A 16,060-nucleotide genomic window follows, 5' to 3' on the forward strand; every position below is an offset into this window, starting at 1 on the left:
GGCTGCACAGAGGCCGGGTGGTTAGCACACAGGCTTTCCTCTCACATTCCAAAAACATGCTAGGTTAATTAGCGACTCCAAATTAATGAGATGATAATGAGAAAAAGAATGTCTGTTATGAGAAACAAAACAAAATAATGTAATTTGGGGGAAAATTAGCGTGGGGAAAAAAGTTATAATACACAAATTAGGAATAAAGTCAAAATATAACTAAAGAATATTTCCAAAGATTGTTTGAGAATGTTGATATATTTGAAAAAATCGGCGAAAAAAACACACAACAACAGTAGTTTTGTTTTTACAGGTCATCCTTTCACTATGTGGCCCTTGGTGGAAAAATTTGGACAAATCTGCTGGAAGGTACCCAGTGCTATTTATAGACGCCAATAAAAGGCTAATTGTGCAGAGTCATAAGTGGGTCCTACTGTACAAAACACAACAAATAAAAAAGACATCTGGGCTGAAAACAGTACCTGTGGAACAGAGTAGCGGGTTTTGAGTGCCTGAATGGAATTTTGGACGGACGATTCAGATGAAGACTGGATCGTATTTCCTCCCAGGGAGAAACCGCCAAACCTGGAACAAAGTGATTTCCATCATTTCCAAACATGAATAGAATATGAATAGAATATGATTGGTATTGAGATAAGAGTTTTCATTCTGGCAAGTTACCTATATTCATTCACCGACTTCTTGGACTCAATTCTGTGGGGAACACAAACAGAGAAAATGTTTGTGTCACATGATTTTGTTAAAAAAAAAAAAAACACAAAAAAATCAAGCCCTAAAGAAGCAAAATACACGATTATAATTGGTTGTCACTGATTGAAGATGAAAGCATTTTAGCAGCTTACATTTCACAAGTTAAGAAAATAGAGTGTAAGCTTGGTTAGCGTACATCCCCAGTTAGCGTGTTTTTCGGTTACCGTCAAAAAATTTAAGCCAAAATTTTGCCTCTGTTTGTGCATATTTTGCAATTAGCGTTCAATATGGCGCACCTTTTGTTGTGTTAATAACTCATTCAATTATGGAACATCACAACATCAGAAAAAACTATTTTCTGTTCTTTAGCAATCAGCAGTAGAACATGAGCAAGTTTCAGGAAAATATCAGTTGCCAACTAAAAATAGGAGAAATGTTGAGTGTAAGCTTGGTTAGTGTACATCCCAGTTAGCGTGTTTTTCGGTTACCGTCAAAAAATTAAAGCCAAAATTTAGCCTATGTTTGTGCATATTTTGCAATTAGCGTCCAATATGGCACGCCTTTTGTTGTGTTAATAACTCATTCAATTATGGAACATCACAACATCACGTACAAATTTTGATAGCACACAGAATATTGTGTGCTAAAACTATATAAACATCCCATCTTTCATTAGAAAATTACTCTTTTCTGTTCTTTCTGAGAATGAATGAGAGAATGAAAGAGAGAGAGAGAGAAAGAGAAATAGAGAGAGAAAGAGCGAGAGAGAGAGAACGAGAGATAGAGAGAGAAAGAGAGAAAAAGAGAGAGAGCGAAAGAGAGAGAGAGAAAGAGAGAGAGAGAAAGAGAGAGAGAAAGAGATAGAGAGAAGAAGAGAGAGAGAAAGAGAGAAAGAGAGAAAGAGAGAAAGAGAGAGAGAAAGAGAGAGAAAGAAGGAGAGAGAGAGAAAGGGAGAGAGAAAGAGAGAGAGTGAGACAGAGAGAGAAAGAGAGAAAGAGAGAGAGAGAAAGAGATAGAGAGAAGAAGAGAGAGAGAAAGAGAGAAAGAGAGAAAGAGAGAAAGAGAGAGAGAAAGAGAGAGAAAGAAGGAGAGAGAGAAAGGGAGAGAGAAAGAGAGAGAGTGAGACAGAGAGAGAAAGAGAGAAAGAGAAAGAGAGAAAAAGAGAGAGAGAAAGAGTGAGAGAAAGAGAGAGAGAAAGAGAGAAACAAGGAGAGAGAGAGAGAGAGAGAAAGAGAAAGAAAGAGAGAGAGAAAGATATAGAGAGAGAGCAAGAAAGAGAGAGAGAGAAAGAGAAAGAGAGAAAGAAAGAGAGAAAGAGAGAGAGAAAAAGAAAAAAGAGAGAAAGAGAGAGAGAAAGAAGGAGAGAGAGAGAAAGAGAGAGAGAGAAAGAGAGAAAGAGAGAGAGAAAAAGAGAGAGAAAGAAGGAGAGAGAAAGAGAGAGAGAGAAAGAGCGAGTGAGACAGAGAGAGAAAGAGAGAAAGAGAAAGAGAGAGAGAGAAAAAGAGAGTGAAAGAGAGAGAGAGAAAGAGAGAAAGAAAGAAAGAGAGAAACAAGGAGAGAGAGAAAGAGAGAGAGAAAAAAGAGAGAGAGAAAGATATAGAGAGAAAGAGAGAAACAAGGAGAGAGAGAGAAAGAGAGAAAGAAAGAGAGAGAGAAAGAGAGAAAGAGAGAGAAAGAGAGAGAAAGAGAGAGAGATAGAGAGAGATAGAGAGAGAAAGAGAGAGAGAGAAAGAAAGAAAGAAATAAAGAAAGAAAGAAAGAAAGAAAGAAAGAAAGAAAGAAAGAAAGAAAGAAAGAAAGAAAGAAAGAAAGAAAGAAAGAAAGAAAGAAAGAAAGAAAGAAAGAAAGAAAGAAGGGGAGAGAGAAAGAGAGAAAGAAAGAAATAAAGAGAGAAAGACAGACAGACAGTCAGAAAGACAAAAAGAAAGAAAGAAAGAAAGAAAGAAAGAAAGAAGGGGAGAGAGAAAGAGAGAAAGAAAGAAATAAAGAGAGAAAGACAGACAGACAGTCAGAAAGACAAAAAGAAAGAAAGAAAGAAAGAAAGAAAGAAAGAAAGAAAGAAAGAAAGAAAGAAAGAAAGAAAGAAAGAAAGAAAGAAAGAAAGAAAGAAAGAAAGAAAGAAAGAAAGAAAGAAAGAAAGAAAGAAAGAAAGAAAGAAAGAAAGAAAGAAAGAAAGAAAGAAAGAAAGAAAGAATGAATAAATGAATGAATGGACTTTTTCAGTACGTTTCAGTTAGAGGCGGACGGCTTCACGTTGCTAACCAAGGTTCCATTCAAATGTATTGTGCCAAGTGAAATGTGGTGAAAGAGCCAACAACAGCAAACAGTGAAATACCTCATATGAAGAATTTGTGGGTATGCCTTCAGCAGGTAATCTGTGATGTTATAACTGGTCAGGTTTTGGAGAATGTCACCAGTCTGCCTCTTGATCTGAAATTCCATATGAATATCCATACTAAGTTTTAGAACCTGGTACTGTGGAAGTATCAAAGTCAATTGTTGAATGTACGGAAACAAGTAAGGATGTGACATCATGCTTGCCTGCGGGGGCGGAAGTCCGCCTGCCCCGTCCGGGCAATCAGGGAGCATCCGTCTTTGACTCTGTGTGCTGCATTGACAATCTGGAGAAGGTCTCTCTTTGGTCCAGTTGCCTTTATTGAACATTTCCAAGGTGGAGTAGGAGACCTGAGGTCTCATGAACATACGCCCCGGCTGGATGTCACATTGAGGGCTCCTGGTGGGACATTGTGGGGACAATTTGAAACTTATACAAGTTATACTGACCTATTCTGATTTAGTTTAAGGCAGGGGTCTCAAACTCAATTTACTTGGGGGGCCACTGGAGCTCGGGTCTGGGTGGGACTGGGCCGCATCAGGTTTTCCCCCCCAAAGAAAATGCTAACTCGCAAACGAGAGAGCTAGCGACCTAAACAGTAGCCTTAAAGTTATTTCCTTTCAACTTAAATAGCCAAAAACTTACCACTTCCACACGGATAGGGAGGATAACTATTAACAGTTATTTAACCTTTAACATGAACATTAATCAAACGTAATAATTTTTTCTGGGTACATGATACCATACAGCATCCATATCAAACTTGCGCGGGCCGCACTAACATTAAACTTTCATATCAAGGCGGGGGCCTCAAACTAGTGTCCTGCGGGCCACATTTGGCCCGCGGGTCGCATGTTTGAGACCCCTGATTTATACATATTTTGCTAAGTATTTTCTGAGAGATAATTCTTTATCTTTTTTTATAGACATGACAAAACACGACTATAGTCACATTTATACTGTTTTTATTTACAACATATTGCGCAACTGCAGGGTCTCGAAACACATGCTAACTCGCAAACTAGAGAGCTAGCGACCTAAATGGTAGCCTTCAAGTTATTTCCTTTCAACTTAAATAGCCAAAAACTTACCACTTCCACACGGATAGGGAGGATAACTATTAACAGTTATTTAACCTTTAACATGAACATGAATCAAACGTAATAATTTTTTCTGGGTACATGATACCATACAGCATCCATATCAAACTTGCGCGTTAAACTTTCATATCAAGGCGGGGGCCTCAAACTAGTGTCCTGCGGACCACGTTTGGCCCGCGGGCCGCGTGTTTGAGACCCCTGGTTTAAGGTGTAAATGCTTTAACTGTTGTCTTACACGCTGTTGTTTTCCATCTTCATACACTTGGTTCCAAAACCTGGCTCGTCCAGCAGAGCATCCAGTAGGTTGTTCATGGTTTGATTTCCAGGAGCGTCATTGCTTTAAATATGTGAGCAGAGGACAGAATAACAATAAACGGTAAGACATAACATACCATCCGACACCAGGTCGTTTTCAGCATGTCACAGAAAAAGAGCGCTTGAATTGCTCACGCTAACCCGCCTACAACACGATACGGGTGATCTCAAACAATGCACAACGATGAGCCAATTCAAGAAACAATACAAGCAGTTGATGTTTGCTAAATACAAGGATGAAGAGTCTTGAACCAGTCATGATGTGCTATATATATCACTATATTGACACTTACTATGGTACCCATTATGGCATTGGATGCTCATATCACCTCCTACTTCGGTACGTGACTAAAAATTTAAAAATAAATAAAATAAAAGTAAAATAAATAATTATATAAAATAATAATTATATATATATATATATATATATATATATATATATAGAATTATTATAAAAAAAACTAAAATAAACAATTAAATAAAATAATACTTATATATATATATAATTATATATAATAATTATTATTAAAAATAAAATAAATAATAAAAATAATAATAATTAAATAAAATAATAATTCTATATATATAGAATTATTATTTTAAAAAAATAATAATTAGACAAAAATAATACTTATATTTATATATAATTATTATTATAAAAAATAAAATAATTAAATAAAATAATAATTTTAAATATATATATATAATTGTTATTTTATTTAATTATTTATTTTTGTTTTATTTGTTATTATTATATAGATAAAAAATAAAAATTATATATATACTATATCTTAATATTTTTTTATTTATAAATAATTCAATAAAATAATAATATATATATGTATATATATATGTATACAATTATTATTTTTATAATAATAACAAATAAAACAAAAATAAATAAAATAATAAGAAATAATAATATTATATATATGTATAAAATAATAATTATATATTATATATATATATATATATATATATATATATATATATATATATATATATATATATATATATAATTATTTTATTTAATTATTATTATTTTTATTTATATAATAATTAAATAAATAATTGAATAAAATAAATCATTTAAATTATATTAGGAAAAACAGGAAGTGAACAAATGTAACAGTTACTGATTGTAAAAGTACCAGATGGAGGGGTGGGTTTTAATAAGCTTTGCTTCTTCCTACTCCTTTTGGACATGTGGAACTGTGAACTGATTATGGGATGCATTCAATTGTAATCTGATGCATGTTCAAATGAAATAAAACCATTACCATTACCATAATCTCGCTTCATGACATTTTAATATCATTGAATTTATATGTTCTGTATATGCTGGTTCCGGTCAACCAATCATAAGACTGTGCTGATGTTGTTAACTAGTACATAGCACCAATAAAGAACTAAGAAGAGCTGCTGGTACAACAGTTGAAAGTGAGTATTTGATATCTACCTAAAGAAAGTGTACTGTTCTCCATACATCCAGGGCTGGAGCTTCAGGGCGACGTACTCCCCTTGTAGTGGAATAAGGACACTGGCTGTCAGAGCGGCCAGCACAAACACAGCAGGTAGGACAATCTGAAGCACAGACATACTCAGCATGTGAGCGACTCGGATCAGATGAATAAGAGAAGAAGAGAATGCCTCATCATCCTCACCTGAGCAAAGAGTCCCCGACGACTCCTGCGAGCATACAAGCATCGTTTGATGAAGAGAGCTCTCAGCTGCTGCCAGGTCAGTCGCCATCCAGTCAACGGTAACCTCCCTCGACCATCTCCACTCAGCATGTCCATCTCCAGAGGTTCTGTGATAACACAATAACACAACAGTGCTACACCCTGGACTGGTGGCCAGCCAATCACAGGGCACATATAGACAAACAACCATTCATACTCACATTCATACCTATGGACAATTTGGAGTCGCTAATTAACCTAGCATGTTTTTGGAATGTGGGAGGAAACCGCAGTACCCGGAGAAAACCCACGCATGCACGGGGAGAACATGCAAACTCCACACAGAGATGGGCTACGGGGGAATCAAACCCTGGTCTCCTAGCTGTGAGGTCTGCGCGCTAACCACTCAATCGCCGTGCCGCCCATATTCACACATATGCGCACATTTATGCAAAATATACATGTACAGTTTTCTTTTCTATCCCCTCCTGCTCCAAATTATCCATCCGCTCCAAATTAGCATAACAAAAGACATCATTCATTCATTCATTTTCTACCGCTTTTTTATCACGTGGGGCGCGGGGGTGCTGGAGCCTATCCCAGCCGTCTTCGGGCGAGAGGCGGGGTACACCCTGGACTGGTTGCCAGCCAATCACAGGGCACATATAGACAAACAACCATTCACACTCACATTCATACCTATGGACAATTTGGAGTCGCTAATTAACCTAGCATGTTTTTGGAATGTGGGAGGAAACCGGAGTACCCGGAGAAAACCCACGCATGCACGGGGAGAACATGCAAACTCCACACAGAGATGGGCTAGGGGGGAATCGAACCCTGGTCTCCTAGCTGTGAGGTCTGCGCGCTAACCACTCAATCGCCGTGCCGCCCATATTCACACATATGCACACATTTATGCAAAATATACATGTACAGTTTTCTTTTCTATCCCCTCCTGCTCCAAATTATCCATCCGCTCCAAATTAGCATAACAAAAGACATCATTCATTCATTCATTTTCTACCGCTTTTTTATCACGTGGGGCGCGGGGGTGCTGGAGCCTATCCCAGCCGTCTTCGGGCGAGAGGCGGGGTACACCCTGGACTGGTGGCCAGCCAATCACAGGGCACATATAGACAAACAACCATTCACACTCACATTCATACCTATGGACAATTTGGAGTCGCTAATTAACCTAGCATGTTTTTGGAATGTGGGAGGAAACCGGAGTACCCGGAGAAAACCCACGCATGCACGGGGGGAACATGCAAACTCCACACAGAGATGGCCGAGAGGGGAATCGAACCCTGGTCTCCTAGCTGTGAGGTCTGCGCGCTAACCACTCGACCGCCCACATTCCCACATATGCGCACATTTATGCAAACATACATGTACAGTTTTCTTTTCTATCCCCTCCTGCTCCAAATTATCCGGGCGCAACAAATTAGCATAACAAAAGACAATCATTCATTCATTCATCCTGAATTCATTTCTATCTTTTTGTGCAATGATATTTTGTTTTCTTGACTAGAATTTGTTAAGTACTTTGATTACTAAGCCACTTCCTTCCTGGCGGCAGTTGTGAAAATGAAGAGTCAGCGAGACAGACTCAAACATAACACCCTGTACACACACAAACACACCTGACTGTTGCCTCTGCTTTGATGGGTGAAGCAGCTGAGAAGGATTGACGTCCATCTCTGGTTCGGCATCAACATCAGTTTCCGCTGCCACTCGAAGAAAGATCTAGGACAGTAATTAATTAATTAATAATTAGTTTCCTAATTCTGGAGGTTACAGCTTCAACCTTTTGTATAAGACTAGGAATGGTCTGCGCGATGGACGACGGTGGAATTGAACCCTAGTCTCCTAGCTGTGAGGTCTGCGTGATGGCCGAGGGTGGAATTGAACCCTGGTCTCCTAGCTGTGAGGTCTGCGCGATGGACGAAGGTGGAATTGAACCCTGGTCTCCTAGCTGTGAGGTCTGCGCGATGGGGAAGGTGGAATTGAACCTTGGTCTCCTAGCTGTGAGGTCTGCGCGATGGCCGAGGGTGGAATTAAACCTTGGTCTCCTAGCTGTGAGGTCTGCGCGATGGCCGAGGATGGAATTGAACCCTGGTCTCCTAGCTGCGAGGTCTGCACGATGGATGAGGGTGGAATCGAACCCTGGTCTCCTAGCTGTGAGGTCTGCGCGATGGACGAAGGTGGAATTGAACCCTGGTCTCCTAGCTGTGAGGTCTGCGCGATGGGGAAGGTGGAATTGAACCTTGGTCTCCTAGCTGTGAGGTCTGCGCGATGGCCGAGGGTGGAATTGAACCTTGGTCTCCTAGCTGTGAGGTCTGCGCGATGGCCGAGGATGGAATTGAACCCTGGTCTCCTAGCTGTGAGGTCTGCGTGATGAACGAGGGTGGAATCGAACCCTGGTCTCCTAGCTGTGAGGTCTGCGCGATGGACGAGGGTGGAATCGAACCCTGGTCTCCTAGCTGTGAGGTCTGCGCGATGGACGAGGGTGGAATCGAACCCTGGTCTCCTAGCTGTGAGGTCTGCGCGATGGGCGAGGGTGGAATCGAACCCTGGTCTCCTAGCTGTGAGGTCTGCACGATGGACGAGGGTGGAATTGAACCCTGGTCTCCTAGCTGTGAGGTCTGCGCGATGGACGAGGGTGGAATTGAACTCTGGTTCACTAGCTGTGAGGACTGCGCGACAGACGAGGATGGAATCGAACCCTAGTCTCCTAGCTGTGAGGTCTGCGCGATGGCCGAGGGTGGAATCAAACCCTGGTCTCCTAGCTGTGAGGTCTGCGCGATAGACGAGGGTGGAATTGAACCCTGGTCTCCTAGCTGTGAGGTCTGCGCGATGGATGAGGGTGGAATCGATGGACGAGAGTGGAATCGAACCCTGGTCTCCTAGCTGTGAGGTCTGCGCGATGGACAAGGGTGGAATTGAACCCTGGTCTCCTAGCTCTGAGGTCTGCGCGATGGACAAGGGTGGAATTGAACTCTGGTCTCCACGACGGACGAGGGTGGAATTGAACCCTGGTCTCCTGTGAGGTCTGCGCGATGGACGAGGGTGAAATCGAACCCTGGTCTCCTAGCTGTGAGGTCTGCGTGATGGCTGAGGGTGGAATCGAACCCTGGTCTCCTAGCTGTGAGGTCTGCGCGATGGGCAAGGGTGGAATTGAACCCTGGTCTCCTAGCTGTGAGGTCTGCGCGATGGGCAAGGGTGGAATTGAACCCTGGTCTCCTAGCTGTGATGTCTGCGCGATGGACGAGGGTGGAATTGAACCCTGGTCTCATAGCTGTGAGGTCTGCGCGATGGACGAGGGTGGAATCGAACCCTGGTCTCCTAGCTGTGAGGTCTGCGCGATGGACAAGGGTGGAATTGAACTCTGGTCTCCACGACGGACGAGGGTGGAATCGAACCCTGGTCTCCTAGCTGTGAGGTCTGCGCGATGGATGAGGGTGGAGTCGATGGACGAGGGTGGAATCGAACCCTGGTCTCCTAGCTGTGAGGTCTGCACGATGGACGAGGGTGGAATTGAGCCCTCGTCTCCTAGCTGTGAGGTCTGCGGGATGGACGAGGGTGGAATCGAACCCTGGTCTCCTAGCTGTGAGGTCTGCGGGATGGACGAGGGTGGAATCGAACCCTGGTCTCCTAGCTGTGAGGTCTGCGCGATGCACGAGGGTGCAATCGAACCCTGGTCTCCTAGCTGTGAGGTCTGCGCGACGGACGAGGGTGGAATTGAACCCTAGTCTCCTAGCTGTGAGGTCTGCGTGATGGCCGAGGGTGGAATTGAACCCTGGTCTCCTAGCTGTGAGGTCTGCGCGATGGACGAAGGTGGAATTGAACCCTGGTCTCCTAGCTGTGAGGTCTGCGCGATGGGGAAGGTGGAATTGAACCTTGGTCTCCTAGCTGTGAGGTCTGCGCGATGGCCGAGGGTGGAATTAAACCTTGGTCTCCTAGCTGTGAGGTCTGCGCGATGGCCGAGGATGGAATTGAACCCTGGTCTCCTAGCTGTGAGGTCTGCGTGATGAACGAGGGTGGAATCGAACCCTGGTCTCCTAGCTGTGAGGTCTGCGCGATGGACGAGGGGTGGAATTGAACCCTGGTCTCCTAGCTGTGAGGTCTGCGCGATGGACGAGGGGTGGAATTGAACCCTGATCTCCTAGCTGTGAGGTCTGCGCGATGGACGAGGGTGGAATTGAACCCTGGTCTCCTAGCTGTGAGGTCTGCGCGATGGGCGAGGGTGGAATCGAACCCTGGTCTCCTAGCTGTGAGGTCTGCGCGATGGACAAGGGTGGAATTGAACTCTGGTCTCCACGACGGACGAGGGTGGAATCGAACCCTGGTCTCCTAGCTGTGAGGTCTGCACGATGGACGAGGGTGGAATTGAACCCTCGTCTCCGAGCTGTGAGGTCTGCGCGATGAACGAGGGGTGGAATCGAACCCTGGTCTTCTAGCTGTGAGGTCTCCACGACGGACGAGGGTGGAATCGAAACCTGGTCTCCTAGCTGTGAGGTCTGCGCGATGGACGAGGGTGGAATTGAACTCTGGTCTCCACGACGGACGAGGGTGGAATCGAACCCTGGTCTCCTAGCTGTGAGGTCTGCGCGATGGACGAGGGTGGAGTCGATGGACGAGGGTGGAATCGAACCCTGATCTCCTAGCTGTGAGGTCTGCGCGATGGACGAGGGTGGAATTGAACCCTGGTCTCCTAGCTGTGAGGTCTGCGCGATGGACGAGGGTGGAATCGAACCCTGGTCTCCTAGCTGTGAGGTCTGCGCGATGGCCAAGGGTGGAATTGAACCCTGGTCTCCTAGCTCTGAGGTCTGCGCGATGGACGAGGGTGGAATTGAACCCTGGTCTCCTAGCTGTGAGGTCTGTGCGATGGCCGAGGGTGGAATCGAACCCTGGTCTCCTAGCTGTGAGGTCTGCGCGATAGACAAGGGTGGAATTGAACTCTGGTCTCCACGACGGACGAGGGTGGAATCGAACCCTGGTCTCCTAGCTGTGAGGTCTGCGCGATGGACGAGGGTGGAGTCGATGGACGAGGGTGGAATCGAACCCTGGTCTCCTAGCTGTGAGGTCTGCACGATGGACGAGGGTGGAATTGAGCCCTCGTCTCCGAGCTGTGAGGTCTGCGCGATGGACGAGGGGTGGAATCGAACCCTGGTCTTCTAGCTGTGAGGTCTGTGCGATGGACGAGGGTGGAATCGAACCCTGGTCTCCTAGCTGTGAGGTCTGCGCGATGGACGAGGGTGGAATCAAACCCTGGTCTCCTAGCTGTGAGGTCTGCGCGATGGACGAGGGTGGAATTGAACCCTGGTCTCCTAGCTGTGAGGTCTGCGCGATGGATGAGGGTGGAATCGATGGACGAGGGTGGAATCGAACCCTGGTCTCCTAGCTGTGAGGTCTGCGCGATGGACGAGGGTGGAATTGAACCCTGGTCTCCTAGCTGTGAGGTCTGCGCGATGGACGAGGGTGGAGTTGAACCCTGGTCTCCTAGCTGTGAGGTCTGCGCGATGGATGAGGGTGGAATCGATGGACGAGGGTGGAATCGAACCCTGGTCTCCTAGCTGTGAGGTCTGCGCGATGGACGAGGGTGGAATCGAACCCTGGTCTCCTAGCTGTGAGGTCTGCGCGATGGACAAGGGTGGAATTAAACTCTGGTCTCCACGACGGAGGAGGGTGGAATCAAACCCTGGTCTCCTAGCTGTGAGGTCTGCGCGATAGGTGAGGGTGGAATCGATGGACGAGGGTGGAATCGAACCCTGGTCTCCTAGCTGTGAGGTCTGCGCACTAACCACTCATCCACCGTGCCTCCATTTGTGTACTTACTTCTTCCAATGTGCTGTCAGACAAGCCGTAGCTGCTGATTCCAAGCTCAGCTAGCTTCCCATCCAGTTCAGACAGGAAGACGGCCATGCTGCTGTTCTTTGCCGCCTCCCTGGGTAGATTTATCACCGCCTCACGACCTGACTCTTCTACCAGCTTTGCACCAGGAATGTGGTGTTGTGCCATGGAGAGCAGTGCAGCCACATCTACATCAAGTTAATCATACTTTATTCAGAATATGTTTCCACGTTCAATCAGATTGACAAAAAAACAAAAAAAACACTCACATGATGTTTTATCGTCACTCGCCAGCCTGATGTCTCCACAAACCAACAACCCACAATCCTGAAACACAATGAGATTCCAATGCAAGACTTAAATAGAAATACATTTTTCACACATACATGTGTGGAGCACTGAATCAAAATACAGGGTGACCCCCCCAAAAAAACGGGCCTGTGTACACTTTATGTCAGGGGTCTCAAACACGCGGCCCGTGGGCCAAATGTGGCCCGCAGGACACTAGTTTGAGGCCCCCGCCTTGATATGAAAGTTTAATGTTAGTGCAGCCCCGCGCAAGTTTGATATGGATGCTGTATGGTATCATGTACCCAGAAAAAATTATTACATTTGATTCATGTTCATGTTAAAGGTTAAATAACTGTTAATAGTTATCCTCCCTATCCGTGTGGAAGTGGTAAGTTTTTGGCTATTTAAGTTGAAAGGAAATAACTTGAAGGCTACCGTTTAGGTCGCTAGCTCTCTTGTTTGCGAGTTAGCATGTGTCTCAAGACCTTGCAGTTGCGCAATATGTTGTAAATAAAAAGAGTATAAATGTGACTATAGTCGTGTTTTGTCATGTCTACAGGGCTCTAATAATGCTTTGTTCATTTTAATCTGAAAAAAAATAATTTGTCTACCCAGCAACTATATGTGGTTTCCTAAGTTTTTATTATTTGCCGTTTTATTATTATTATTATATTAATAAATATAATAATAAATCGGCAAATTTATACTTTTTTACATATTGCGCAACTGCAGGGTCTCGAGACACATGCTAACTCGCAAACTAGAGAGTTAGCGACCTAAACGGTAGCCTTCAAGTTATTTCCTTTCAACTTAAATAGCCAAAAACTTACCACTTCCACACGGATAGGGAGGATAACTATTAACAGTTATTTAACCTTTAACATGAACATTAATCAAACGTAATAATTTTTTCTGGGTACATGATACCATACAGCATCCATATCAAACTTGCGCGGGCCGCACTAACATTAAACTCATATCAAGGTGGGGGGCCTCAAACTAGTGTCCTGCGGGCCACATTTGGCCCGCGGGCCGCATGTTTGAGACCCCTGCTGTATGGTATCATGTACTGAGAAAAAATTATTACGTTTGATTAATGTTCATGTTAAAGGTTAAATAACTGTTAATAGTTATCCTCCCTATCCGTGTGGAAGTGGTAAGTTTTAGGGTCACCCTATATATCTCCGCTTGACAGAACATATTACACACATCAAACCTTGGCAGGAGCAGGCTTGTCAGCGTCGATGCTGGTAGTGGTGGGTGTGCTGGGGTTCAACGGGTCCTTCTTGACCACAGTCAGATAGTAGCCAGATCCCAGTTTGGATTTAAGAAAGAGCGGAGAGCCGCAGCAGCATAGCTTCCCGTTGGAGATGATGGCGATGCGATCACCAAGCAGCTCCGCCTCGTCCATGTAGTGAGTGGACAGGATGATGGTTCGGTCTGATGGAAGGTGGCACATTGTTGTGGTTGTTAGATATGAAGATTGACTAAACACTGTTTGCAACACTGCGGTTTACCTTTGCGGTACTTGAGCAGCAGGTCCCAAATCCCCCTGCGGGCGTACGGGTCAACCCCTGCAGTAGGTTCATCCAAAACAACCACCTTGGAGCCGCCAATGAATGCAATTGCCACAGACAGCTTCCGCTTCATTCCACCTGGTAGTGAGAAGGCAATGCTTCACTTTGGAACAGGAAGTATTTTTTTCTTAACCATGCATCCATCCATGTTCCTCCCTCGCAGGGGGCGGCAGTCTCAGTAGGGAAGCCCATACTTCCCGGTCCCCGGCCACTTCCTCCAGCTCCACATCCGGAGGACACCAAAACTGCCCCTTTGTGATGTCACACAGGGGCGGAATTCCTTATATCAGGGGTCTCAAACACTTGGCCCGCGGGCCAAATGTGGCCCGCAGGACACCAGTTTGAGGCCCCTGCCTTGATATGAAATTTTAATGTTAGTGCGGCCCGCGCAAGTTCGATATGGATGCTGTATGGTATCATGTACCCAGAAAAAATTATTACGTTTGATTAATGTTCATGTTAAAGGTTAAATAACTGTTAATAGTTATCCTCCCTATCCGTGTGGAAGTGGTAAGTTTTTGGGTATTTAAGTTGAAAGGAAATAACTTGGAGGCTACCGTTTAGGTCGCTAGCTCTCTAGTTTGCGAGTTAGCATGTGTCTCAAGACCCTGCAGTTGCGCAATATGTTGTAAATAAAAAGAGTATAAATGTGACTATAGTCGTGTTTTGTCATGTCTACAGGGCTCTAATAATGCTTTGATCATTTTAATCTGAAAAAAATAATTTGTCTACCCACCAACTATATGTGGTTTCTTAAGTTTTTATTATTTGCCGTTTTATTATTATTATTATTATTATATTAAATTATTACTGATTAATTGATTTTCTTTATTCTTGATTTGTTTATTTATTTTAAATAAATGCGGTTTTCTTTTTTTTGGAAAACCTGATGCGGCCCAGTCTCACCGAGACCCTAGCTCCAGTGGCCCCCAAGTAAATTGAGTTTAAGACCCGTGCCTTATATGGTTCTTAATTTGGCCGTGTGACCACTCACAGCCGAGTGGGCATGCCCAGAAGCAGGGCGTGGTTGGAATAAATTAAAACAGACCGTTTCGGCGGGAAGCACAAATCAAAGGAAATACAGCTGGAATAGGTGCATATTCTGAAAAATCTAAAAAGTTTTTCTGTGCGGGTTATTGTGTGTAGCTGCTCTATAGGACACCAAAGGGTTGAAAAATGAACATAATAAGTCCCATTTAAGAATATCATCCTGCATGTCTAGATCGTGGACTCACCAGAGAGAGTTTTGGTCTGTTCGTGTCGCTTGTGAAGCAGACCAACATCATCGAGAAGAGAGTCCACTTCTGCCTTGACCTGGTCTTCAGTCAAACCCTTTAGACATCCATAAAACCACATGTGCTCATCCACTGTCAGACTGTAAAGAAAGAAAACACACAGACAATCAAAATGTATGAACTATTTAAGTAGTACATTCAACTACTAAGGAGATACATTAACATTACTTCATCAGAATTTGCATGTGTACCTAATATGGTAATGGTAATGGTAATGGTTTTATTTCATTTGAACATGCATCAGATTACAATTGAATGCATCACATAATCAGTTCCCAGTTCCACATGTCCAAAAGGAGTAGGAAGAAGCAAAGCTTATTAAATCCTACCCCTCCATCTGGTAATTTTACAATCAGTAACTGTTCCATTTGTTCACTTCCTGCTTTCATAACAAAATTAAAATTAAAATTAAAATTAAAATTAAAATTAAAATTAAAATTAAAATTAAAATTAAAATTAAAATTAAAATTAAAATTAAAATTAAAATTAAAATTAAAAAAATATAAAAATAAAATATAAAAATAAAATATAAAAATAAAATATAAAAATAAAAATAAAATTACAATTAAAATTAATTAAAATTTAATTAAAATTAATATTTAAATTAAAATTTAATTAAAATTAATTAACCATGATTAATTTAATTTAATTTAATTAGGAAAGCAGGAAGTGAACAAATGCAATAGTTACTGATTGTAAAAGTACCAGATGGAGGGGTAGGATTTAATAAGCTTTGCTTCTTCCTACTCCATGTTTAATTTAATTTAATTTAATTTAATTTAATTTAATTTAATTTAATTTAATTTAATTTAATTTAATTTAATTTAATTTAATTTAATTTAATTTAATTTAATTTAATTTAATTTAATTTAATTTAATTTAATTTAATTTAATTTAATTTAATTTA

General features: G+C 42.8%; 1 protein-coding gene across 6 annotated transcripts in view; it reads right to left on the bottom strand.

Moving 5' to 3' along the window:
* abca7 (ATP-binding cassette, sub-family A (ABC1), member 7) overlaps positions 1-16,060 on the bottom strand; it is a 62,789-nt gene that overhangs the window by 18,438 nt on the left and 28,291 nt on the right. For all 6 annotated transcript variants that reach the window (XR_009129785.1, XM_058072403.1, XM_058072404.1 and 3 more), the window contains exons 21-33: positions 15,094-15,233; positions 13,799-13,936; positions 13,498-13,721; positions 12,260-12,317; positions 11,976-12,178; positions 7,781-7,883; positions 6,117-6,262; positions 5,912-6,036; positions 4,373-4,474; positions 3,244-3,436; positions 3,038-3,132; positions 673-705; positions 474-576 (exon numbers count right to left, since the gene is read on the bottom strand). Coding sequence is in view for 5 of the 6 variants with exons in the window: in XM_058072403.1 (XP_057928386.1) it covers positions 474-576; positions 673-705; positions 3,038-3,132; positions 3,244-3,436; positions 4,373-4,474; positions 5,912-6,036; positions 6,117-6,262; positions 7,781-7,883; positions 11,976-12,178; positions 12,260-12,317; positions 13,498-13,721; positions 13,799-13,936; positions 15,094-15,233 (1,663 nt within the window). In the remaining variant the exon portion in view is untranslated. The remainder of the gene's footprint in view (positions 1-473; positions 577-672; positions 706-3,037; positions 3,133-3,243; positions 3,437-4,372; positions 4,475-5,911; positions 6,037-6,116; positions 6,263-7,780; positions 7,884-11,975; positions 12,179-12,259; positions 12,318-13,497; positions 13,722-13,798; positions 13,937-15,093; positions 15,234-16,060) is intronic.

Source organism: Doryrhamphus excisus, chromosome 5 (genome assembly GCF_030265055.1).
Source record: "Doryrhamphus excisus isolate RoL2022-K1 chromosome 5, RoL_Dexc_1.0, whole genome shotgun sequence".
NCBI lineage: Eukaryota > Metazoa > Chordata > Actinopteri > Syngnathiformes > Syngnathidae > Doryrhamphus > Doryrhamphus excisus.